Here is a 27,346-nt window from a genome sequence, read left to right as displayed (position 1 = left end):
CTTTTCCCTATACTTCACTAGAGTACACTGGTAAAGTCAGGTGAAAAAAAAAACACCTTTTCAATAATCACAAAATTATTACCATTTATTATTCACTGTTCATGCTTTACCTGTGAATACCTCCAATCCTCATATCTTGGAAAGGTGGTGATAATGTTATCCTTACCTCTTAGGGAAGAAAAGTTGGTCTCAGGAAGGCAAAATGCATTTCTCAAAGGCACAGTCAATCAACAGCAGAGTCCAGCATCAAAATTAGGTTTTTCTGGCCTCACATCCCTGATCTTTCTACCACTCCATTGTTTCTCAGACTCAGCTAGAATTGCCTGGAGAGCTGTATAAAATTCTGATACTTGGGTGTCGGCTCCAAAAGTTCTGAGTAGATGTTGGGGGTTGTAGCCTAGGCATTGGGATTTTTGTAACACTACCTATTTGTTTCTAATCAGAGCCAAAGTTGAGAACCAGTGCACCGTACCACATTGCTTTTCTTTGTCCATACTGGCTGTAGATGGTGGTGGTGGTAGGGTGTGAATCTGAGTCTCCATGTGTGGTACGCATGTGACTGGAATGCGAGTTCTCTGTAGCCAGGGATCTTTGGCCTTCCCTGCTGCTCCCTGACCCAGCGACCTCACCACCCTGTGCACGTGCACTGCCAAGGGTTGTTGACTATTTAATTGGCCTCTTGGTTCTTCTGTCTCATCCAGGGGATTCACTGATAGATCACATCCAGCTGTTGCCATTCGCAGAGCCTGTTGACATAACAGAAGAGTCTTATAAACATACTTGCTGGTCTCAAGAGTGTTGCTCATGACCTAGACCCATTGCAAGTGCAGCCTAGGTCAGCCTCCCACACTTTAGCAACCCTCTTCTGGAGGGAGGAGGCTGTTGTGAAGTTCCCTAGCATAGTGTCCACGTCCTGCTCTGGCTTTTCACACTCAGGAGGAATTTGTGGTTCATGAAGTCAGTGAGGGTCAGCTCATGTGTATACTCTGCTTTATACAGGGCTCAGAGATGTCTTTTTTTTTTTTTTTAACCCCTGTTTTATAAGTAAGGCAGTGGAGACGCAGCTTAGGTGAGATACCCTGGCAAATAAATGGATACAGAGCCCAGGTTTTCTGACCCCCCATTGTGGTGTTTTCCCCATTGTTCCACAATGGTCAGTGTCTGGCTTTTCATGCCAGGCTTCAATTGAAGCTACTAGCTTTCTTACCTTCTTTCTCGTTTATCCCTACCACAGGGGTAAACACCTGGGTGTTACTTTGTGTCACTGGGAATATTAAGATAGGGGTCCTGATTACTCCTGGGGTGTAGCCTGAGAATTGTCCTGATGTCTCTGGGCCCTTCTTGGATCTGCTCAACTGAAAGGAAATCAGTGATGCTACTCAAATACTTTTGGAATCTTCCCAGCCCTAATCCCACCTCCTATTATTTCTTATCCAGCCATCCTATTTTTGTAATGACCAGTAGTTCTTTGCCAGGCTCTGATCTGGGCACAGGGATACAGAAATAAAACACATATTCTGAGGGCACATGGCTGGCTCAGTCAGTAGAGCACATGACTCTTGTGAGTTCGAGCCCTACATTGAGTGTAGAGCTTGCTTAAAAAGCAACAACACATATTCTGTATACCAGTGGAGATAATATGCAAATAAAGCAACATTCCTTAAGGTATGGTCCCCAGACTCCCTACATTAGAAGTACAAGGAATGCTTATTAAAATGGAGATTCTCAGGTCCCACTGTAGATCCATTATTTTAGGATCTCTAGGAATTGGGCCCAAGAAACTGCATTTTAGTATGCTTCCTAAGTGAATCTGAGGTGCTCTGAGGTTTGGCAACTATAGGAATGAGCCCTGTGGTAACAGTATAGTGTCATATGTGATGGGGAGCACCAGGCAGGTGCACCTATGGAAGCAGCAGGCTGGTTGCTGTTTGCAGGAGCACCTGGTCTGAGGAGTGACACTAGCTGGGCAAAGAACAGCCTCTTGAATGTGTCACAAGGAATAAATAGGCGTTAGCTGGTCAGGTGTAACCGGACAGTCATTTCTCTAGAGATGGGAAGATGTGAATCGTGCTTAATTTATCCTTTCTAGAACTCTAAATTATTAAAGTTTGCTTAAGAACAGACCTGGATCTGGCAGCAATGATGAGAGTCTGGTTGAGCTTTTGTGCCCTCCTCCTGCTTTATCTCATGACCTCCTTCAGCAACCAGTATTAAGCTTCACATTGTAGTCCCATTTGCAGATCACACCTCTATTTTGCTTCAGTTAAATGATTGGGTTTGCAAGGTTTGCCCTCTAGAGGTCTGTTAGTGCCTGGGCCTGTGGGCTGCAGTCTGCGAATGAGCATTGCTTAGTCACGTGGTTGTGATGAGCTGGTTTTCTCTTTATTGAAAGAAGTTGGGTTATTAAGAAGGTGGGGCAGAAGGAGAAGTGGACACATGAAACAGGGGAGGGAAAACTGTACCATTTCAGAGTCAGGAGGGTCCCACCAAACATCTGGTTAGAAAACTCTCATTCTGGAGATAAAAAAGCCTGAGTGTCAGAAAGATGATTTCAAGTACCCAAATGATACCACCAGGCACAGCTTCCAACTCCAGGGACTAAACTTGAGGATTTCTCCGGCCAGTGCCTTTTCTGCTTTAATTACCAGACTGTACCTGGAAGGTTTATTATTTAAAAGGATTTTTTATGAAACCCCGTACCAATCCAGTCATGTAGCAGGGTGAATTTTTAAATATATGCTGTGTTTTCCTAAAGCCTGGCAGACCTGGGTTTTGGAGCTCTGTATCATTTGTTCCACAGTTGGAATTAAAATGAGACCACATCTGTCAAAGTGCTTTGATATGCGTAATGCTTCACACCAGCGGCTCTCAAAGTGTGGGGCCCAGACCTGCAGTATCCACATCACCTGGAAGCTCAAGGGAGATGTGAATTCTCTGGCCTCATCCCGGGCTGGCTGAATCAGAAACTCTGGGGGTGGTGTGGGGACCGATAATCTGTTTTAACAAGACCTCAGGTGATTCTGATGCCCACTCAAGTTTAGGAACAACTCTCCTACAAAAGAGAAAATCAGCCCCTGGGGCTTGTGGGACTAAGGCTTTAAATATCTCCGATTTGTAGCTGAGATAGCATTGGGGAGACAGGAGCAGGGGTGTTAGTTTCACAAATTTCAGATGGGTCGGGCGAGATCACCTAAAGGGTTTGGTTTTTTTCCTCGAAAAGCAAGGAAAAGCTATGTGAGTGTGTGGAGCACTGTGGTGCTTTTGAGGCTAGGAGCACACGCTGACTGCGGTTCTACACATCTTCGGAAGACATTCTTTTCATCTCTCCTGTAAAGCAAAGCTCCCTGAACGTCATTTCTCTGTATGCTTAAGCCAGAAACCTGTGGTTATCAATTTGTTTAAAACGAGGCCATTGGGGGGTACCTGGGTGGCTCCGTTGGTTAAGCTTCCAACTCTTGATTTCAGCTCAAGATCTGAAGGTTTGTGAGCTTGAGCCCCGTATCAGGCTCTGTGCTATGTGGAGCCCACTTGGGATTCTCTCTCTCTCTCTCTCTCTCTCTCTCTCTCTCTCTCTCTTTCTCTCTCTCTCTCTGTACATGTGCATGCTCCCTCTCTCCCTCTATCTCTCAATAAACACACAAAAAAAAGAAAGAAAAGAAAAAAGAAAAAAATAGTTAAAAAAAATGAGGCCATCAATATTATTTTTCTCCACCTGCCCCATTGTGCTGACTACTTTTTTTTTAACTTATTAAATGAAAATAAAATACTATTTCTCGGCAGGCTTGAAGCTTCAGGATTTCCTAGTGGACAATGAAACCTTCTCTGGATTCCTGATTTACAACCTCTCTCTGCCAAGGCCTACTGTGGACAAAATGCTGGGGGCTGATGTCAGTCTCCACAAGGTAAGCTGTAAGATTCGGCTTCCTTGGGGGGCTGATGGCAGTTACATTGTTTGAGAGTCCCTGTCTTTGTAATGGTGCTCAAGTTCACCTTCACCAGCTTTCACTTCTCTGCCCAGGCTGGCATTGCCCCACCATCCAGAGAGTGGAATGTGCAGCCTGGTGTCGTGGGCCAGCTGGTTGAGATAAAACTGGTTTCCTGCCTGTCAACTAGCATTTGTTGATAACATCCCCCTAAAGGGGAAAGGAGATGAATTCAAGTTAAGATAAACATTTAAAAAAAATTTTCTTTTACAGTTCTGAGATGGTAATCAGAGTTGAGGAGTATTGATCAGAGCAACTATCTATAAAATCTAAGACAGGAGATTTTAAAAGTTGATGCTTCCTTTAATGATGGACAAAAAAAATCTATAAGGAGAAAATGTTTTTTTTTCCCCTTAATTTGTAAAACCAGGAAGTAATGGTAGTTTATGTAGAATTTTAACCTTAGATTCTCAGACCCCTTCCTTTGGCATAATTGGATATCATACAGCTCCTGGGCTGTGAGTAGCAGACCCTGATTGCATGGCTCTCGATTTTCATAGAAGGTTCTCCAGTGTATTCTCTGGCAGAAAGGGGCACTGCTTCTTTAGCCTGTCTCTTGTCTACACACTAGCTTATATCTTTACAATAAGCAGAAGCATTGGAAATGTTTATGCCTGATTAAAAAAAAAAAAAGCTCTTCGTTTTACGTGATGTAGAATTTTTAAAATTAGAAAAATGTGCTTACTGCTTGCCCTTATAAAACGAGGAAAATATGCCTTGTGTTTACCAGTTGTATGGTCGGGAGATGGGCCAAAGGCAGCAGTCTTGTTAAAACAGTTGCATTTAGCATAATTTGCATTTCCCCCTGCCAGTTTCATCTCTGTCCCATCAGGTCAGTTTAAAATAAGGGGCATCCTACGCATGGAGGTGGTCCTTGCATAGTATTAGAATCTCTCTGTGGTCGGTGCTCTCAAACACCGATACTGAAGGTAGGCTGACCGCAAGGACTACTTAGAGAAAGGAGGAAAACTGAAGTACACTTGCGTGTCTGGCAGTAGGTGAAAACTTACCAGAAACCATGGCAGGCCAAGTGCTCTGTAACATTAGAAGGCTGCATAGGTCTGGAGAGGCTCTTGATCCATCACTCATTCTAGATTGCACTACGAGCAGGTCAAGCTGCATTAATTTAAACAGGAGAGGTAATAATGGAGTAATACAGAGTCTGCATCATCCATCCATTCCACAAATATTTACTGTCTGTAATGTTTCAGCACTGTGGACAAGAAAAGTGAGCAAGAAAACCAAGCCCCTCCTCTTACTGAATTTGCTGTCTAATTGGACAGTAAGGACCATGTATGAAGAAGGGCAGTTTATTGAGGCCCAGAAAAGCTAATTAAGTAAACAAAATACGGCCAAGGGAAGGCTCTCCAGGGGTCTGCTGTAATGAATACTTAAGAGTGACTTAGAATTGGCCTTCAATGAGATGAAAAAGAGGCTCAAGCTTTCTGTTACTCTGTTCTGGGGCAAATCAAATGAAGAGTTCCAAATTCTGAAATTGCTTCAACATAGTTTTTTGGATCAGTGAAATAGCTATACCTACAAATAAATAGTATGAATGCTTTTTTTTTTCATAATTTGGTCCAACCCCAGTTTAAGATCGCATGAGTTCCACAATAATGGGAGTTTTTTTCTCTAATAAAAGTGGTTTCAGGAGTTTGAACTCTCAATTCCTATTTGCTGAATCATGTGTCCCATTTTTGAGACAAAGAGTTGGACTCAGGATTTCCCTTCACAAGGACAAGAGCGTGGGAGATGATGAGTCAAACACAACATTCAGGCTTTAAATTTTCTGTTGGATTGTGCCCTGATACATTCCAAAGTTGGGTAAAGAGATCTGATGCAGTGGACTATTGCAATGGTGTCCATTCTTCAAAGCTATATTGGCCCACCACCTATCCCATCTTCTTAATCCAGTTTCCCTTGACTCTTTTTGCATGAAATGCTTCCAGGTATTTTTGCAAGGCTACCAGTTACATTTGACCAATCTGTGCAGTGGATCAAAATTAGAAGAGGTGATTCAACTTGGTGACCAAGAAGTTTCCACGCTGTGCGGCTTGCCAAGGGAGAAACTGGATGCAGCAGAGCAAGTACTTCGTTCCAACGTGGACATCCTGAAGCCGATCCTGGTGAGTACGCTTGCTGTGTGGAGAAGCTTCAAGCACTAATACTTTTGGAATGTGAACATTTTCCCTGGACAACATAACTTTGTTTTTGTGGAAACATAGCCTGGCTGGGAATTTGAGAGATAATTTAGCTCATTCGTATTCTGTTCTTTCAAACTTCTGGGCTTTTTCCCAAAAGGTAAAAGGGGGAAGAATGAGTTGGGTATGGCTCTGAGTCTAAACCTAAGGTCCCTTGTGCCTGTTTCAATCAGAGAAAACCTATTTTTTATGTTGTGGGTTTTTTTATATTGTAATTTGAGATTATAAGAGTTCATTTGAAGAAAGAGTTCTCCAGATTAAAAACAAAAAAATCTCAGAAATCTTTGGGAAGATGGACATCCATTCTTAAAAAGCATATCAACAAGGAGACACTGAGCTGTCACAGTGGGAAAACCTTAGAATTGGATGGGAGTACCCGTAATCATTAGATTAACCAATGACGGAATTACACTTACAGAAAAAGGAAATTGCAACAAAGTCTGATCAGCCTAGGAAGCAATAGTTCAGAGAAGCAGTCTGAGAGTATACATGTTCATTCTTAATCAAAGAATACAGATGAACCTGAGCATTTTGGCCATCAGAGGGTTGTGTATAGCTCTAGAACTGGTAGATTTCTTTGGTTTTTTGAGAGCTCTTGTGACCTGCCTGTCCAACAACATCATTTAGCATCCAGTGTTCTGATTTCCTACTCACCAGATAGCACTCTGAGTTGTCAGTAGAATCTCTTAATACGAGGGAAAGAGCCTTGGAAGAAGTATGTGCCTGAAAAGAGATGTTCCTCATTATAAAAGCAAGAAATCAGAATCCTCTGGGACTTTGTGCAAGCATGATTTCTTTATAGGGAGATCCATTCTCCTGAGGCTTCTAAGAATGGTTTCTAGACTTTGTGCCTGGATTGTACCCTAGAAAGTGACCTTTAGAAACCTCTCCTGAGGTTTACATGCTAGACCGACTATCAAGAAGTTCTTGCAGCCTTGTTGGGACACCTGGGTGGCTTAGTCAGTTAAGCACCTGACTCTTGGTTTTGGCTCAGGTCATGATCTCACAGTTTGTGAGTTTGAGCCCCACGTGGGGCTCTGTGCTGATGGTGCCAGGCCTGCTCGGGATTCTCTCTTTCCTCTTCTCTCTTTGCCCCTCACCTGCTTGTTCTCTTTGTCTCAATAAATAAACTTAAACATTTTTATTATAAATTAAAAAAAAAATAAAGTTCTTGTATCCTCCTTGACTCTGTGATGCTGTAGCTTCTGCCTGAGTAGGTAGTAAGAAAAATGGGTGAGTTTTAGGTTTTTTTTTTTTTTGTGTGGCAAGGTTGATGGTGAACCAGTTGGTATGAAGGGCGTAGGCCTAATGCTTAAGATCTGTTTTTGTTTGTAAAACATTTTTTTTTAATGTTTTTATTTTTGAAGGAGAGATAGAGCGTGAGCAGGGGAGGAGCAGAGAGAGAGGAAGACATAGAATTTGAAGCAGTCAAGCAGCTCTAAGCTGTCAGCATAGAGCCCGATGTGGGGCTTGAACTCACGAACTGTGAGATCATGACCTGAGCTAAAGTCGGATGCTTAACCTGCTGAGCCACCCAGATGCCCTAAGATATGTTTTTGTTTTATCCCAGTAGTAGTATTTTCTGTTTCAGTTAGAAAAAAATACTGAGTTGCTTTGTTTAATAGTCTGGTACTCTATTGGTTAATGTTTCTATAGTATAATTTCAAATAAGATCTATATTTCTGAATGTGGATGTTTGCAGTCCCAGATGACTGGTCTCCGTGGCTACATTAGCTCATTTGTGCAGACACGTAGCCTGTTGGCACTTGTTGCATTGTGCCAGAAAGGTGGTTATAAATGGTAGACCATTTCCTTGTATAGTTTTGGCTGTTTTGCTTTATTTCAGTACAAGGCAGAAATGTTCACTCAGCCAGAATGATGCACATTTTGGAAATATGGGTGCTTTTAGAAGTCCTAGTAACTTATATTGGTGCCCATTCATCATTCGTTTCTGTTTAATCATTAAACACTTACTGTGTGCACAACCCAGAAAATCCTTCCACTCACACAATGTCTGAATTGGACTCCAAGTAGAATGACAGCACAGCCTTCGTGATCTGACAATCGCCAACTTAGGTTTCAACCGAAAATCCCTCCCTGGTTGGGAGGGTTGGCATGATAGGGTACATGGACATGTGCCATCAACACTGTCAGCTATGTTGCAGCCCATTCTGGTGTAGTTGTGTCTTCTTGATTTATGACTGGGTATTAAGGTCACTGCCATATGCTTTTTGCACATTTCTTATGCCCAGGGAGTATTTCTGGTTCTGCTTCTGCCTGTCTGCTGTTGCTGAAAACTCTGTCTCCATAAAGTCAGAAAATGAGGTTCTTGAATCATAGTGAGTGGTCAAAATTGTTCTGTGGAAAGGTGATTTTGGAGGATACCTTTGGGATAAAATGACTTCTAAACATTTTGAAATGTGACTCTCATTTCTTGAGTTAAACAGGGCCTTAATTAGAGCACTGGAATTGATACTGCATTTACATTAAGCAGACTTTTACTCCTGCCATTTGGTTAACATTTCAGCCACTTTGATGGTAGATGAATGTGACCTGCGACATCATTGCTCATGGGCAGTTAATCACACCAAGAAACACAACAGGAGAAGCAACCAGATGCCAGGACCAGCGTTGGGGGGAGAGAAACTGTGCTGTCAATTTGTGTTTCTGTACCCAAAGCAGATTTTCAGGGAAGACCTGTTTTGAAGCATTTCTCCTCTTATTTTTTTTTGTTGTTTTTTTGTTTTTTGTTGCTATCAGTGGTGGTATGGATGTGTCCCTGTTCTTCAGCCAAGATATTCTTTCTCCTGGGCCTCCTCTGTCTCCTGATGACCTTTGGACAATAGTGTTTAGACAACATGGGGGGGGGGTATGGCAGAGTGGCTGGGGGCATGGGCTTGAGGTCAGCTGCATCTAGGTTCAAACGCGGCCTTAGCAGTTTTACCAGTTGGGTGACCTTCGATAAATTTAGTGTCAGTAAGCCTCAGTTTCCTCTTCTTTTACATACAGATAATCTAGTTTACCCTTTGTTGTGATTATTGGTCGTGCATATGAAGAACATGACAAGGGGTCTGGCATGCATTAGGTGTTCAGTAAATAGAAGTTAATCATCACTAGAACTGTTTTCATGCTGAAGGCAATTGCTGGCGAGATAGAAATTTTCTTCTGTGTTAGGTATCCATCCTAACCAAGCAAAGTAGCTCTGAAGAACATTTCCGTGAAAATTTTTATTCTTTGCCTAGATATTGTCAAGGCTTCTTACCTTCTAGATTCTTATTCAGGAGCATACCTCAATTATTTATACCTTGAATGAAAATGAATACTGGATGTCAGAATTCTATTGCATCCTTAAATTTCTCTGGGATTAATAGTGGTTTCCATTAGGCATTCTTTTAATTTAAAAACCTATTCATTTATTGAACTATGTTGAGTTCATTTTATATGTCAGGTATGTTTTGGGAGCTAGACTCTGCTGAGATCCTCACAAAGATGGCTTCTGATGAGTACAAGGTTAGGTCAATACATGAAATATAATGTCCAGGATACATGCATTTATGGAGGGAGACTTGTGTTCATAGTACTTGTACCATTGAGATAACCTCTAGCAGGGGATTGTAGCCATCTAGCAGTGACTTCTTTTTTTTTTTTTAATTTTTTAATGTTTATTTATTTTTGAGAGAGAGAGAGAGAGAGAGTAGGAGAGGGGCAGAGAGGGAGACACGGAACTCGAAGTAGGCTCCAGGCTCCACGCTGTCAGCAGAGAGCCCGACATGGGGCTCAAACTCATGAACTGCGAGATCATGACCTGAGCTGAAGTCAGATGCTTTACCAACTGAGCCACCCAGGCACCCAGCAGTGACTTCTTTTGTCTCACTGCTCAGCAAGGTGGATTTGGCTGTTCTAGTTGGCTGGGCAGGCGAACTTCCCCTTGCCTTCCTTGTGGGTCCTTCCTGAAGCAGCACGTACCTTACCCAGACAGGAGAAATCTATATGGGGGCTTCTGTCTGCTGTCTTCCAGTAACTTCCAATCTGTTTTGGACTGCAAGAAGGAGCCATATTAGTGGATCAGCAAATTTTGGCCAGAGGGATTTGCTTCTCTTGTCAAGTCCTTGCTGATTGCATTTGTTCTTTTATTGATGTAACAAATAGCCACACACCTAGCAGCTTAAAACAAAATGAATTTATTAGTTCATAATCCTGTAGGCCAGAAGTCTGGGTACAGTGTGGTTCACCTGGGCTACTCCTTATTGTTGCACAAGATTGAAATCAAAGGGTTTACAGAGCTGTATTCCTTTTTCGAGGCTCTGAGGATGCCTCTGCTTCTGAGCTCATTCAGGTTGTTAGCTGAATTCAGTTCCTTGCAGTTGTAGGACTGAGGTCTCTGTTTCCTGGCTGGATGTCAGCTAGAGGTGGGTCTTTGGTCCTAGAGGCTGCCATCATTCCTTCCCATGATTTTCATGTGGCCCCTGTTCCAGCCACAGTGGGTTAAGACCCCCTCATGCTTTAAATTTCTGTATTTTTCTCTGCCACATCTCTCTGCTTCTAGCCAGAGAAAGTTCTCTCACTTTATGGGTTCATGTGATTAGATTGGACTCATCTAGATGATATAGGATAATCTCCCTGTTTTAACCTCTATAACTTTAATTATATCTGTAAAGTATAATTTACCATGTGATCTAACATATTCAGGTGCCTGGGACTAGGATGTGGACTGCTTTGGGGAGGGCACTCATCCTGCCACAGATGTCTTTTAACTGAAAGGTATATTTCATTATGTCTTTGAAGTGCTTCCTCAGTGTTCTCGGCTTTTTATTAACCCCTCGTCAGCTCTGTACATTTTCTTGCCCATATTCTGAGAGAGACTCTAAAGCATAATAAACACTACCCATTAGGGTTTTTAATGCACAAACCAAAGACAGCAGTGACTTTGTGAAGTAGAATGTCTCTGAACAAGATGTAACTTAAAAGACTGTTGTAAGGCACCAAAGCTTCAGCCATGAGCATGGCAGACAAACGCACGTGGAGCTTTTATTCTAGTGGGCACTGGGAACCAACTTTTAGGCTGACATTGGGAATTTGAGGAATACTAAACAGGTCCTAGGTCTGTAGAGTGAGGGCTATCCTCTCATTCCAGCTTCACTAACAAACCCCCAGAAGCTCCCTAACAACAATCTTTGCCAGCATGGAACACTGTAAGCCATGGTGGAAAGAATGTGGCGTTAGATAGGCTTGCCTTCTGGTCTTGGCTCGCCATTGTCTTGGTGATGTGAAAATGGTGTCTGATTCTTGAGTTAGGAAGGAAAAGCATATGGACTTCTCTCCATCTTCGTAGCAACTTGGGTATTGCACAACCATGTAGTTAGATCTTCTTGACCTCTGATGATACCTTTACCCTGGAAGGGAAAGTTCTGTTTCTGTAGAACAAAGAGTTCTGTTCACATGTCTTCTGATGCATGCAGCATATTCTTGCAAAGGCAGAACTCAGTTCATGGGACAAAGGAGGTAAAGTGAGTGGTGCCCTGAGGTCCCTAGAAGACCAGTGATCTCACAGCTGGGCTGTGTATAGATTGAAGGAACAGATGGAGAAGGGGTGAACGAAGTCATTCTTGTCTTGAAAGCTCTTTGTTTAGCGTCTTCTTGATCCTTAGACAAAGGCTTAGAATATAGATGGGGCTTGGCTCATTCCTTTTTGGGGCTGCATACTTGAACTTATCACATCCAGCCCTTAAAGCATTTGTGTGAGTTTTTTTTTTGCAGGAGAAAACAGCTGCTTTTCTTCTCCTGCATAAAACTCAGACGCTTGTGGGAGGTATCAGATTTTGTTTGGCCTTGTTTGATGGTACTGCCCATCAAACAGATGGTACACCTGTTTTCAGTACATGCTTTCATCTGGCAATCAGCTGCAATCCTTACATTTGGTAAATGACATACCTCAAGGATTGACTCTCAAGACTGTGTTTACTTAATTCCTATAGGTAAAGGGGAGCACACAACTAGAGCTAAATTGGTGAATATAGCAGAGTGTTAATAGGACTATTCAACTCTATCTGTATAGACATTTTTGCCTCAGTTATACTATTTTTTCCTTGAAGAGTGCCACTCTTCCTCCCACTCCCCCCCCCCCGCCCCCTGCCTTTGGACCTTAGATTCCTTCTTTTTTTTTTTTTTATTAATTTCTTTAAAATTTAAATCCAAGTTAACATATAATAATGATTCAGGACTAGAATTTAGTTATTCATCACTTCCTGTAACACCCAGTACTCATCGCAACTAGTGCCTCCTTAATGCCCATCACCCATTTAACCCATCCCCCACTCAAAACACCACCAGCAACGCTTGATTTGTTCTCTGTATTTAAAAGTCTCTTATTGTCTGGGCACCTGGGTGGCTCACTTGGTTAAGCGTCCAACTTTGGCTCAGGTCATGATCTCACAGCTTGTGGGTTCGAGCCCCGTGTCAGGCTCTGTTTTTTTTTTTTTTTTTTTTTTTTTTAAATAAAAGTCTCTTACTGTTTGTCTCCCTCTCTGTTTTCATCTTATTTTTCCTTCCTTTCCCCTGTGTTCATCTGTTCTGTTTCTTAAATTCCACATATGAGTAAAATCATCTGATATTTGTCTTTTTCTGACTGACTTATTTCACTTAGCATAATATACTCTATTTCTTAAATAAAGGTTTAGATTTTATTTGGTCCTAAATTCTGTGGTAGTAGATGTATTTAACTGTTAAGAAACCGCAAAAAAGTATTTAATGCATTAAACACATCACATTTAAAACTTAATATTTAAATTGTTGAATTGTTTTTAAAAGATTAGTTCCTCCCTCAGACAGGAGTTTCATAGTTCCCTACTTTGACAAGAAATATTAAAATATTCCTCAAAGGAAAACTTCATTGTCATGTAAATCATTGGAAAGAGATAGGATATCTTCTGGGCAGTGTGGTCTTTGTGCCTGGTATCTGGCTTACTTATTTTCAATTTGAACTAAAACATATTGTCCTAGCCCTGAGTCGGATTTTCTGAATATGGGCAAAGTGAAGTAGAGATTTTTAGCCTACTTTGAGGGAATTTAAGAGAGGTTTGAAATGTCCTAAGGAACCCAAAGTAACATGCATTTGCAGGGGGAAAATAAAATTGTGCATTGTATTGAAAATCTTATTCAAATACATATACACCCACGTTATTTGGTAGTAGAGTCCCTGAAAAATTGGGGGATGAGGATAAGATTTTTATAAACTGAAAAGAGTTTTCAATTAGACTTAATTTCACAGATGTTCTGTCTTCTGTTTCTATTTGGTTGTGACTTCTAATGCATTGATAATATTCTCTCCCAGTCTTTATTTTGTATAGTGATCATCCATAAGCAAACACTTAAATTAATTCATTCAGCAAATATTGAGCCCCAATCTGTGCCATGCACTGGGCCAGGGACACGGTGGTGAGCAAGGTACAGCTTTCTTTGTTTCCCTGCTGCTGGGCAGTGAATGGGACAGGCCAGGAATCCAGCACATGCATCCTCAAAAAGGAAGGCCGCAGAAGCCCAGGAATTGTCACCCTTCGCTGCCAATGTCTGCAGAGCCAGGTTTGGGCTCATCCTGGGGGAGGAAGAGAGTTGATAGACAGTTGTATGGTAGTTTTGTGGGGGGATTACTGTTCTCAGATTCCAGGTGAGGAGGTCGATGTACCACTGGGCATCCTTGAGGGTCCCTTGCCAGCAGGTTTTGGCTGGCCACAGACTGGTTCAGTGTGGAATCTGTGCATGAGAAGAAACTCTCATGCCTTTCCAAATCGGCCAGCCCAATACCAGGGGCTCCTCCTCAAGATTTCACTGGTCACTCTTAAAACACTGCAGATGCCGAACCCTGCAACTTTCCTACCTTCTGAGGAAAGGAAACCAGATCATGACTGTTCTGAGGTGACTGATAAAGTATTGGCAAGCTGCCCAGATCTGCATGACCAGGCTGGACAGAACCCAGACCTCACCTTGTTCAGTGATGGTAGCAGTTTCATCTACGTTCAAAAGGCAGGGTATGCAATGACATGCCTTAATCTGAGCCCTCACCATTTGCAAGGACCAGCGAGTCAACTGACTCCCAGTACGCAGGCCTCAATGGGGCCCTCCTAACCCAGTCTTTGAGGATTAGGAAAGAAGCCTCTGTTAAGTTGGGACCTAAAGAATAAAAGTTAGCCAGGTAAAGAACAGGGAGAAGAAGTTCCAGACAGAAGACATGGTTTGTGTATGAAGAAGGTGGTATTTAGGGGAACTGCACATCACTGAGTAGTTTATAGTGGAGCAGATGGAGCTATGGGAAGCTTGATGGGAGAAGGAATAGTAAGATGAGATTGTGATGGTGACCACAGATGAACTGAGGTAAACTTTGAGGAGCTATATTAGGCCGATGGGCCTCATCCTTAGAGCAAGGGAACCCACCCAAATGTTCCAGAGGGTGGGTGACTTGATGAGGTGAATTTAAATGCCCTTTGAGGCAGGACTCCTACCAGACCATCTCTTGGGCTTTTCTCTTGCTTTTGGCTTTTCTTCCATAGACATTTCCTGGGTGCCAGCTTATTCTGTGCCAGGAACTATGTTGGATGCTGAGTTGAAATAAAACACCAGCTCAGAAATTAAAGTCAAATTGACTTTGCTAGGTTACTGCCTTTTTAATTTCCAGTCTTTTACAATTTAGTTAAGCTAGTAGGATGAAAGACTGTAATGAAATTGTCTGTTAGGCCCAGAAAAGACGGGGGCACAATGGCCTTTGTCATTCTTGGGCCAGCATTCCATAATGTCATGCTTTTAGGCAATGTTGCACTGTTGCGATTAACACATTTTGCAGAAATGGGTGGGAGCCTTCAAGTAATACAATACACACTTGTCTGTTCTTCCTGTAATGATGTTACAGTATTTAGTTATGATCTAAAAATATCTCATAATACATGAATTCTGGTTAGCTTCACACAGGTCATATAGTCCCTGGCTCAAGGTTTTATCTTTGCTCTTACTGTCTTTTTCACTTGCTTCCTGTGGTCAGTGGGGGACCTACAGGAGTTCATAGCCAAGGGAATATTTTTGTTTAGGAAAATAATAGTGGGAATTCAAAACTGTAAATTGTTTACTGGAAGTGTTTGGAAATACCAGTTGGCAAGCTTTGCCTGCCTTTGTCAAGTATTAGCAGGAGACGACAGTTAAGAGTAGGTACAGGCACATGGTTCTCAGGCTTCATTTTGTGGCTTGGTTTTAGGGCATGTTTCCTGGGGTTAATTTTATTTAGGGAATTTAGACATCTTTCACAGCTTGATAGGTAGTCAAGCCAGTTTACACTCTTTATGCTTCTTTAACTCCTGCCCACGCCCCATCCTTTCCTCCTTCTCCCTTTTTTATGTCTCATTTAATTAAAAAGAAAAGTATGAAACAGTTAAAACTCACAAAAAGGCACAGAGAATAGTATAAAGAACACCCCTGTTTCATCATCCATCGTTTGCCTTGCTTGCTTCAGATTCTTTTCAAGAAAGAAAACGTGACAGGTATCCTCGATGCCACATGTGTGTCCCCATCTCTTTCCTCAGAGGTAATCACAATCCTGGAGTTCCACGTTTTTATGCTTGGTACCATGTATATGTTTTTGCATTCTGCTAATAACATTATATGGTATTGGTTTGTAGTGTTCACGTTGTATAAATGTGCATATTGATCTGCGGCTTGTCTTTTTCACTCAGCATTGTTCTTGGGATTTATCAGTATTGATACATGTGGCATCTGATTCATCTTAGCTGTTGCATGGTATTCCCTTTTTATATGTAAATTTTATTTAAAAAATTTTTTTAAATGTTTATTTTTGAGAGAGAGACAGAGTGAGAGTGGGGGAGGGGCAGAGAGAGAGGGAGACACAGAATCCGAAGCAGGCTCCAGGTTCTGAGCCATCAGCACAGAACCCACGGACCACGAGAGCATGAACTGAGCTGGACGCTTAACTGAGCCACCCAGACGCCCCTATACCTAAACTTCAAAAAATCCATTTGTCTATGGCTTAGATTTTTCACATTGTTTATGGTGTCTGTTGGTGCCTACTTTCTGCTTTTAAAAGTTGGAGTCATTTTTGCCACCTTGGTTTGGACTTTTTATATTTTGAGAAGGCCTTCCCACCCCAAGTTCATAAGTACATTTTCTGCTATGTATTTGTAACTTTTCTTTTTTTACTTTTAGCTCTGTAATTTACCAAGAACTTAATTTTATATAGAGGTGTGAGATACAAAATATTAACTTTTCTTACATGAATGACTAGTTCCAGCGACACTAATTGATTAGCCCATCCTTTCTCCATGAATTTGTATTATTAAGTTCACAGATTCTCATCAGTCTGTTCCCTGTATTTACTTTTCCAAACACAGAAAAGTAAAAATGAGTCCTGAGCAAAATACCTGGATGATCTGAGCTTTAAACGATGCTGAATTTGAATGGTATATGTGTGTTCTTTTTTTTTTTAACCCTGTAATGTTAACCCACACTTGTGTACAACTCTACCAATACATCTTCGAAAGTGGGAATTTATTTGTATGGGCAATAGGTTGCCAATACTTACGTTCATGAACACTGAGCATTTAATCTCAACAATTAGTGTAAAAAGAGATCCTAATAACGACGTTGATTGTCCTATTACTTGCGGATGGATTCAGCCAATGCTTCTCTTAGAGACCGAAACCTGGGAACAGTTTAAACCAACCAGAGCTCAGACCACTGACAGCAGCCACATAGTAAGATGCAGTATTGCATTTGTATCTGAATATGTAAAGGTCTGATATCCACGGTAAATGTGATGAAGTCCTTAGATTTAGGTCTGTGGTCCCCTGTGTTGCTCGTGGGTGAAATACGCATGGGTTTTTGCTGAATTGTGTAGCTTTTAAAACAAGAAGAATAAGCCTGCCCCAAAGGTAAGACCTTTAAGTTGAAAAACCTGATGGAAAAATTGTTACCTATGCAAGTTTATGTTCATTCAGGTGAGGAAGACCTAGTCTAAAAACAACATGAACTGCCAATTGATCTGTACCTTCAGGGGAAAGATGACTGCTACCGGTGACAACAAGCCAGTGTTTTAGCTAAGGTTTTAGATACCTGGTCTTTTGCACTTAGTGACTGCCCAGCCACTCGCTTGGTGTGGTGTTCTGGCCTCCTCTGCATTTAGCGCCATTTCTGATCCCATTCAAGTCCAGGTGAACTGACTGGCTTCACCATCCAAAGCAGATAGCATCGTGTTGACCAGACATGGAATGCACAAACAACCACCTTTGTGCAAAGCATGCTGTGAAAAAAAGGCGTGAACATTGTCCAGGGGCCATTGGCATAGTGGTTCTCAAACTTCTATGTGTAAAAAAAGTCCTGAGGCTTCCTGGCTCACATGTCTAGCATCTGAATCAGTAGGTCGCAGAGGGCTGGGAGACTGCATGTTTAACAAGCCGCCTAAGACCACACTGTATCAGCGAAACCTGGTCATTCACAATTCTGTCAAATTCCATTGGTACCATGTAATGCCATATTTCCTTTTTGTAGATTCACTTCTTTTGCTTAAATAGATCTAGTTAGAAAAAAATACTATACCTTTGCTGTAAAGGTAAAATCAGTATCACTATATATAGAAGGTACACATACATGTGCATTAAGATAAATGTGTGTGTGCCTATATGTATGTATATATATATGTAGGTATAGATATACACATATACCTAAACGTAGGTTATGACTTTTCCTTTAGGTTTTTCAATTTAAATGTCAGCTTTGGGGCAATTTTATGTGTGTGTGTGTGTGTGTGTGTGTGTGTGTTTGTGTATATGTGTGATGTAAATAGAATATTTATATTTCATCCACTGAACATTACTTAATATAGTATACATTTCATCTACTTAACATCTTTTGTTTCAGTTTTGCAAACACTGAGAAAAAGGGATTGTAGGGAAGAAAGAAGCATTTCATCTCAAGCCTTCAGGAATTAGGTCTTAGCCTTGCACTGAAGAGTATTAATGTTAGTAATCCTACATTGGGTGTGGCTGATGTGCTTTGAGAGGACAATGGTAGCTCTCTGCTTAGCAGAGGGCGGGCCTCTCAACTGGAGAAACAGTTCTTGGAGAGCTAGCCAGGAAGCGGAAGGGAGGATGTATGCCTTTTCTGGAACTGGAAAACCCTTCGGTTTTGGTAGTAAACTTTTAAGGAAGGGAAGAGAAAGGCAGGGGCGAAATTTCTGAGAATTGTGAGGACGTGCTATGTGCCAGGCACTGCGTAAGACGCTCTGCACATGGCCTGTAATTCAGTGTCCTTGACAGTGCTGAGATACGTGCACATCATGAACTGCACTGCACAGTTGCGGAAACGGGGCATGGGGAATTGGAGTCATTTGCCCGGGGTTCAGTAGCCACCCCAGGTCCCCATAACCAGAGAAGAAGGGGCAGAGTGACAAGAGTCCTCAGAATCTTATTTCCATTCAGACTTTATAAAAGAAATGGGTTAACTACCAAATTTTAAGTTTTGAAAATGTACATTAAATTAACTTGGCATTTTTCTGCTACACAGTCCTGATCATGCCTTATCTTGTGGCCCTCATGGTAAGCACAAAAACACTTCACCTCTTCCGCCTTCCAGTTAAGATCTCTTGGTTTGTAAAAGTTTTCCTTACTGTAGGTTCTGTAGGGTCGACTTTTAAGGTGATAACCTTTAGTTGTGATGTGAACCTCAAGTAAGGAAGTTAAAAAAAAACCCAAAAATGTCCTACTTGTTTTTGCTCATAATTACTTAATGGAAGGACCAATTGTTAACGTAATCTGTGAGTTGCGTCAAAGAGACCTACTTGAGTATAGTGGTGAAGGGCCCATCCGAGGACTGGGAGTCGGGGAAAGCAGACCCTGGTGACCAAGCCATTCTAGGGGAGCTCATGAGTCGGGCTGGACAAATTCTTTCCTAGAACCCTTAGACAGATTTTATCAGAAACACACATTCAGGATTATGCTTGGACATGATGATCGTCATGATTATACGAACTTAATCTTCTGTATTTGGAGTTCTTTTTTTTTTTTTTTTTAATCTTTTTTAAACGTTTTAATTTACTTTTGAGGCAGAGAGAGACAGAGCATGAGCAGGGGAGGGGCAGAGAGAGAGGGAGACACAGAATCCGAAGCAGTCTCCAGGGTCTGAAATGTCAGCACAAAGCCTGATGTGGGACTCAAACTCAAGGACCGTGAGATCATGACCTGAGCCAAAGTCGGATGCTTAACCGACTGAGCCACCCACGCACCCCTGTATTTAGAGTTCTTTTTAGAGGAAACCCTTCCCCAGGCTGCTGTTTCTGAGATCATGATGAACTCCATCTACTTCGGGCTATTTTCCTTGCAGTGTGCGTTATGATTTCACAACATGCCCCTGTAGAAGACAAATAGCAAAAAAGCCCAGCCTCCTCTAGATTAAAGAGGTGTCTGATATTAAAGAAAATGGTGCCTATAGACGCACCAAGGAAAGATGGATTTTCCCTGAAGACTTTTGTTTTTCTACTTAACAAATAAAAATGATGAAACTGGCCCTATATCCTTTTCTTTTTGGAAGCCTAAAAACCCAGAACCTAAATTTTAGGCTCCTCAGCTATTGGAATTCTGGCCTCGGAGTCTGTGCATCACTGTTCTTTCTTCTTTAGCTTAGGCTTGCTGCCCTAACTTACCTTTTCCTTGGGCCCAATTAATTATTTTCTTACATTTGTTGTGAAGCTAGGTGGGCTATAACAGCAATGAAATATACACAGGAGTAAATACAGAGATCTGGCTAAAAGTAGGCATAAAAATAAGCATTCTGTATTAAATTTCCAGTGTTACAAATAGTGCTGACTTGAGCAGAATGGGAGAATTTCTCCTTTCCATGCTTTTGCCAGCTTTCAACTTCAGTTTCTTCCTTTCTTGTGAGCCATTACAAACTTATTTCTTGAAGTCATTCTTCTGTTGTTCATCTTGCAGATTTGGGAATTTATGGTCAAAGTTGAATTGGACGGACACACACACACACACACACACACACACACACACATCCCCAGCATGAGATATTTTTATCGATTGCATATCAACTAGTTTTAAATATATATTTCTACACTACTTAAAAGCATTCATCAAAGCATTAATAATTCTTATCTGAAATAACTTGCAAACCTGCAGTTAGAATAATTTTAGTGTCTTTACTTTGGTTAGGAGCAGGTTTCTTGTGTTTTAAACTCAAGATGGTGAATGGTTTTAATTAACTTTATTTTCAATAGACATTTCAGGTTTACATTTGAACCTAGAAACAAAGTATTTTTTCTCATTGCAGACAGAACTAAACTATACATCTCCTGTCCTGAGCAAGGAACTGACTAAGGCCACAAAAACTTTGCTGGATAGTCTTGGGACTCTGGCCCAAGAGGTAAGTTGTGTCTTTCTAACACCAGGAGGCAGACCATCCACTATGGCTCTTTTCCACCCCGAGTTTGGCGTAGAGGGTCCTTTTGATTTGAGTATCATGTGAAACATAAAAACAATTTTAGAAGCATCAGTGATCTTAAAAATTAACTGGTTTGAGCTCCTTACTTTAGAGATGAAGAAACCAAGATGCAGAGATGTTTCAGAGCTAATTAGTTTGTGGCTAAAGGCCCGATAGCTGGTCTAGAACTTTCTCTCATTGTTATTCTCTGCCCCTAGTTAATGAGTCCTTGGTAAAGAGGATTATTCCCGTCATCATCCATGCGCTGCATTTGTCTTACCAAACGTTTCTCCGTATTTCTTTTCCAATAGTGAGGCCAGTCATTTTATGAACTATGTACCCCTCATTCAGACCTTTCCCTGTAAACACCTGGCCTCTAGATTCACCTTTGGGAATGTCCTTCCTTGACGAACATTAAGTTGAGTTTGCCTTTCGGGTCCACATATTGCCTGACCAATGTGTTAGACCAGTCTTCTATTCACAAGATCAGGAGGCCTGTAGGTACTTGTAAAATCACTTACCCTTCCCTTTGCCTGCCAGCCGGTGTGTGCTTCACCTTAGTGACACCCAACCTTCTTTCAGATTAGACTTGGAGAGGAGGAGCGGGAGCCCAGTGTGTAAGGAGCTGAGCTGAGGGGTGGCGGTCAGAAGCAATCAGGCCTGAATGTCCAGGACATCAGACAGGAATAACCTTCTCAAACTTGGTCCAGCCTTATTTTGAGTTGCTTCTCTAAATCGTTTTTTGGTATTTGTTAAATGTTTTTTGAGTACCAAAATTTAGTTTCCTGAGAATAAAAGTATTGTATGTTCATTGTGGAGAATGCAGGATGTTTGAAAAAACAGATCAAACATGTGTCGACAGTTTGGCATATTGCTTTTAGTTCAGTTTTCTTTTTTCTTTGAATTCTGCTCATGGGTGTCTGACTGAAGAGCCTTGCATTTTGGGTCCCTTTCAGGAGAAGTCCTTTCCAGCCTGCCATTTGTTCTTTTGGTTGTGAATGCTGGTGACCTTTCTGTGGGTGGAGAATCTGGGTCACCTGGTGTTCTTCCAGGAGGCAGAAAGAAAAACAGGAACTGACCTGTAAATCCATAGCCATTTCTCTACGGTCCTGTTGCAGACACTAACCTACACTGTTCCCTCCCGGCCTTCGAGCAAGCAGAGCAGAGACTATGATGTGGGAGGCTGTCTCTAAATTTTACCTTGGGTACAGTGTTTTCTCTTATATCCCAGGTCTGCCTTTTGTCTTGGGTAAGAAAACTAGTGGAAATCGTGATGTTCCCATTGCTGATGAGGCAGAAACTCTCTACCTGAGCAATATATTATTTTTCTTGTCAGCTGCCTTCTTGTGCCCTGCTTGCTCCCTGGTCCAGGTCAAGCAAGGGCCACCCACCCCTCTCAGTGGCAACACCCTCAAGTCCCTGTGATCATGGATTACTTACTGTCTAACTTGATATTTCCCTGGGACAAATGGGAGAGAATAAGTAAATAAATGCACGTGTGTATCTGTTCAGTGTTTGGAAGGGAAGTTGGATGTTTTGACCAAAGCACAACCCTTGAAAGGAAAAGGAAAAGGGAGGTGACAATTTCTGAGGACCTCCCCTGATTCCTACAGTTTCACTCAATTTCCCTGTATCATCTGCATGACAAATAGATCTTACTGTGCCCATTTTACAGATGGCACTGAGGCTCAGGAAAGTTGGACAACTTGCCCAGTCACTTGGTTAGTTAATTGGCAAAAACTGGGATTTGAACTCAGGACTGTTAGACTACAAATTGCACGTTCTTGCTGCTATAGCCTGTTTTTTGTGTGATGAGCTCTGATGGAAACTGGACTAGAGTAGAAAGGATATCCTTCAAAGAAGGAAATCTGCAACAATAGGGCTGGCAATTGGGTAGAAATGGGGACTTTAGGAACTGGATGAGTGAGACCGGGCATGAGCTCCACATCTGAATGACAGGGAAGGTGTGTCTGACAAGATTGGAAAGGCAGGGCAGGGAACCGCATCCCAGTTACCTACCAGGTGCCTGACACTGCTCGATGTCAGGGTCTCAGCAGTGAGCACACTGGCTTTCCTGTTCTCATGGAGCTTGCATGGTGGAAGATAGAAATAAACAGGAAGCATATGATGTGACAGCAGGCGTACTGCAATGAAGAAAAATAAAGCAGGGTCAGAAAGATAGAGGGTGATGAGGTGTTGTTTTAAAGGTGGGGGTCATTAGAGAAGTCCTCTCTGATGAGGTGACACTTGAATGTGAAGAAGTGACCATATGTTGTCCACTCCAAGCAGGAGGGGCCACAGATAACAAACATGTTGATGAAAGGACCTGATTAAGGAACGTATTTAAAGACCCAGGAGGGAGTATGGTGTGGCCAGGACAGAATGAGCAGGTGAGAAGGTGCTCAGAGCTGCGGTCAGAGAAGGAGTGGTGAGCACCTTGCAGGACTGGTAAGGCTGCATTTATGCCAAGCGAGATGAGAAGCTAGTGGAGGGTTTGGAGCAGAGGGTACATGACATGTCTTGGAGTATGAGACTGTTGACATTCTGGCTGTTCTATTGAGAAGAGACTAGGCAGGGGTCAAGGAAAAAGGGGCCATTGCAGTGTCTCGAGAAAGCGATCAGACAGCACTGATTGACTCCACAGGTGATTATCTAACACCATCTTTTGTGGGCTGGAGGATGAATGGCCACCCTTCTCTGTGAGGAGGAGTGCTTCACAGAGGAAGTGTGGAGCCTGAGCTGAGGTGTAGAAGAATGAGTAGGAGTTTCCCCAAGACAGGTGCCCGGAAGAGCCACCAGTTTGGAATAACAGTCATTCTGGTGCCTCTGTCCAAAGATGTGCTGGTTTTATATGGGAAGAAATTTGTTCTTTCTGTTGGGGTATGGTGGACTGGTGGTAGTGAGGCAGCCTGTGAAAAGAGATATGAGTGGTTTTACTTTAATTAAAAAATCTCCGGTGCTGTTCACCTCCCAACAAAAGGAGGTCTGGCTACCTCTGTCTTCCGGTTGATAGACCTCATCCGGGTTATGAAAAGATAAAGTAAGGAAAAGCTGGCCACCTAATTGTGTTCTTGTGGTATATGTCACACGCTCCCTCTTTGGAGGGAGAAATGTTTGTGACCTCTGACCTACTCCTAGAAGTACCTGATTTCCCTCTGGAGGCAGAAGACAAAGTCAGGATCTACAGCATCGAGGACCATGTTCCGCAGAAGAACCAGGAGGCTCTGTGTGGTACAAAACTGGGCCCATGGTATTGGAAGCTAGGCCTTCCACAGGCTGTGGGTGGGGCCCCTCAGCCTCTCCCCTCTGCCCTTTATGGCTCGGTCTTCTGGGTGCTGAGAACTCGTGACATTTCAAGGAAGATTTATTATGGATTTATTGTGAAATGTGTAGAAATGCAAAGTGCTTGATAAATATTTAATGATAAGAACAATTGGGCCGAGAACTTTACAAGGTGCTGGAGAACATTTGTATAAGAGACAAAGTGCTTGGGGTGTAAGTAACAGATGTCGTCCCTGGCTGCTGGGGCATCTGACTCCTCCCGTGCAGGGGCATTTCTTTGCAGGGCCTTCTCTTCTATTTCATGCAATTTACTCCTTTCCACACTCTGTTTAGCTTCATCTTGGTGAGAGGTTGGGCCCTCAGAGAAAAGACTTTTCTAAGGCTGTAAGCTAATGAGACAGGGAGCTGGGATTCAGCCTTGGGTCTCCCACCTTATACTTGTTGTGTTCCCCGACACTTAACTGAGACCAGGATGGGGGATTTGACACATAGTACCTTTTCTGTCAAGGGGCAGAGGCCTCCTCTCTTTCCACAGGGAAGTTTAAGGTGTTTTAGAAATGAGTCCGTGCTGGAGGGCGTGAGCAGTTCCTGATGGATGTATTTAAACACAGGGCTATTCAGGATAAGAATTCTCTTCTACAAACCAGAAGATAATCCAGAGGAAATAAAGCCCATCACCAGGGGTTTCACTGACTTCTAGCTTGTGCTTCTCTATCTTTAATTTGCATACCAGTCACCTGGGCATCTTGTGAAAATGCAGATTTGAATTGTAGTCGGATGGATCTAGATGTGCATTTCAGACAACCTCTCAGATAACTTTGCTGCTGGTCCCCGGACCACCGGTGGAGTTGCAAGATTCTGGCAATCCTATCACAAGACTAAGAGGTCAGGACTGAGATGTTCTGAGATGTGGCTTTGGAGAGGTCAAGAAAATAAGATGTTTCTTTCTCTCTGTTCCCCCAACCCTTGCTACGCCCTTTTCCCTCCCACTTGCCTCCCCCATCCCACCTTCTTCCCTCCCACTTCCCTCCCCCATCCCTGGCACCAGCTGTTCAGCATGAGCAGCTGGAGTGACATGCGGCAGGAGGTGATGTTCCTGACCAGTGTGAACAGCTCCAGCTCCTCCACCCAGATCTACCAGGCTGTGTCCCGCATTGTGTGTGGCCATCCAGAGGGTGGGGGCCTGAAGATCAAGTCCCTCAACTGGTACGAGGACAACAACTACAAAGCCCTCTTTGGAGGCAACGGCACTGAGGAAGATGCTGGCACCTTTTATGACAATTCTACAAGTGAGTGTCTGTGCAGATGGCAGTCCTGGCCCCAGCCCCCACTTAGTTTAGATTCAATCCTGTGTCCCTCCTTCCTCGTGCTTACCCTTATCCTCTGACCCAGTGCTGGATGTTTAGGAGTCTGTTTGCCCACCAGACGGAGCTCCTAGAGGAGTCTTTTCCTTCTCAGTTGACTGTCCTCACTTCTTTGAATGGGGCCTGGCACATCTCAGGTACATAGTGTGTTTATCAAATGCATGAGAGATTGAAAGCCAACCTCCCCAGTTTCCTGGGGGATGGAGGAAGGGAGTTCCCAGAGAAATCAAGGGTCTTCTTTTTCTTTCCCCTCCCTTTCACAGGCATGCTTTGTAATAAAAACTTTAAAATAACAGAATAACAGCCATAAGAGCTAACATTTAGGAAATATTTCCTATGTACTGGGCATTCTATTGAAATTATCTCATTTAACCCTTACAGTAACCCTGCAAGGAACATTGTGTAACCCCACGTTTTATAGGCTCAGAGAGGTTAAGTGACTCAGTCAAAGCCACACCATAGCTAATCCACAAGAGCCCATGTTAAGCCCAGATCTGCCTGGCCCCGTGCTTTTTTCTGGTAGACCACATGGCCTCTGAAAAAGCTGTTAATGGTGGTGTGTGTGTACCATCAACCTCAGGCATTTGGTCTGCTCTTTGTTTTTGCTTCTTAGCTGCACGGTGGTGTTAAAGAACCTTGTAACTCCATATCTCTTTCTCGCACTTGGGCGGTTTTGTGATGATGTGTGTTCTGTGCCTGGTGGCAGCATGGAACCAGTGTTACAGTTTTAGACAGTGACATCCTTTTCCTTGAAAACATGATGCAAGTGAGCTTTTCTCCACTTCCAGCCACAGGTGTTTCTTTCAGACACTGAGTGAGGCAGCTTTTTGTGCATTACTGTAACACAAGAACTTTTTATTCTTCTCTGGAGCAAAGCACTCTAGACATCGCCAGTTGCTTTGCAAGCCTAATGGGATGGCATTATAGGCAATTTTTCTGAAATGCCATCCGCTCCACTCCCTCACTTGCAAGTCAACCCAAGGGAACTTCCATTTGCAAAGCAGATAGAACTGTGAGAAAATCCTTTTTTTTTTTCCTTTTTAAATTACATCCTCTTTGCGGCATGTAGAGGATACTTGGTACCTAAAAGAACTCGGAATGAAATTAAAAAAAAAAAAAATCAAGAATCCTTCTGGATAATCAAGCCCTGCTGTCTATTATAACTTTGGATTTTCCAGTTAGAGGTTTTTATTACATTTATTACATATACTTGTGATGGGACCTATTAAAGGGAAATGTCTTATTTTTGCTTGAAAACTAAAATCTAAATCCAGCTCTCTGTTTTCAATGAAAACAAATTGACAAGGGCTAGCGTAAGAGTATGCATCTAGAGTTATGCAGGTGTGTGCATGGTGAAAACCTGTTTCTAGATCATCTCGGTTGTGAGTTATCCACCATCAGTGTTATAATAGACTCTGATTATTTGTAAGTATTGTCATAGGAGCTCTACAGATAACAACGGTTAATGCTCCCCACATCTCTGCCAAGTACATCATAACTTTATTTTTACAGAGGAGCAAACTGAGGCTCAGGCAAGTGAAGTTATTTGTTACATAGCTATTAAGTGGTGGAGCAGAGATTTGAACCCAGGACTGTCTGGCTAGCTCCAAATCCCTTGTTCCTATAAGTATATGACCATACATATGCATATCTGCCTTTGTCTTCTTCATAGCCCCTTATTGCAATGATTTGATGAAGAATCTGGAGTCCAGTCCTCTTTCCCGCATCATATGGAAAGCTCTAAAGCCTCTGCTTATTGGGAAGATCCTATATACACCTGACACTCCAGCCACAAGGCAGGTGATGGCTGAGGTAAGCTGCCCAGGCCCAGAAGTCCCTCTCCAGAATCCTCCTAGAATTTATGGGCAAAAAAGTGAAGGTGGCTTCAAATGGATTATATCGAGGAAACTCGGGGCTATTCTGGGGTTTCCAAAGAGTGAGAACCCCAAGTGTGACCCAGGCCAGAGCTGACTATGGAGGGCCAGCTCTCCAACCTTGGGTATTTGAATCATAGCTGCAGGCAGATTCTTCTTGGGTGTGG

General features: G+C 42.5%; 1 protein-coding gene across 3 annotated transcripts in view; it reads left to right on the top strand.

Moving 5' to 3' along the window:
- The window catches only part of ABCA1 (ATP binding cassette subfamily A member 1), a 135,461-nt gene that overhangs the window by 48,465 nt on the left and 59,650 nt on the right, over positions 1 to 27,346 (top strand). For all 3 annotated transcript variants that reach the window (XR_006959960.1, XM_047067351.1, XM_047067358.1), the window contains exons 6-10: positions 3,781 to 3,902; positions 5,933 to 6,109; positions 20,510 to 20,602; positions 24,990 to 25,230; positions 26,978 to 27,117. Coding sequence is in view for 2 of the 3 variants with exons in the window: in XM_047067351.1 (XP_046923307.1) it covers positions 3,781 to 3,902; positions 5,933 to 6,109; positions 20,510 to 20,602; positions 24,990 to 25,230; positions 26,978 to 27,117 (773 nt within the window). In the remaining variant the exon portion in view is untranslated. The remainder of the gene's footprint in view (positions 1 to 3,780; positions 3,903 to 5,932; positions 6,110 to 20,509; positions 20,603 to 24,989; positions 25,231 to 26,977; positions 27,118 to 27,346) is intronic.

The sequence above is a fragment of the Lynx rufus genome, unplaced genomic scaffold, assembly GCF_022079265.1.
Source record: "Lynx rufus isolate CCGP_SWC_20201006 ecotype Redwood Valley unplaced genomic scaffold, mLynRuf1.p SCAF_10, whole genome shotgun sequence".
In the NCBI taxonomy this organism is placed as follows: Eukaryota; Metazoa; Chordata; class Mammalia; order Carnivora; family Felidae; genus Lynx; species Lynx rufus.
The sequence above is the reverse complement of the archived record's forward strand: the minus strand, read 5'-3'. Positions and strand labels throughout refer to the sequence as shown.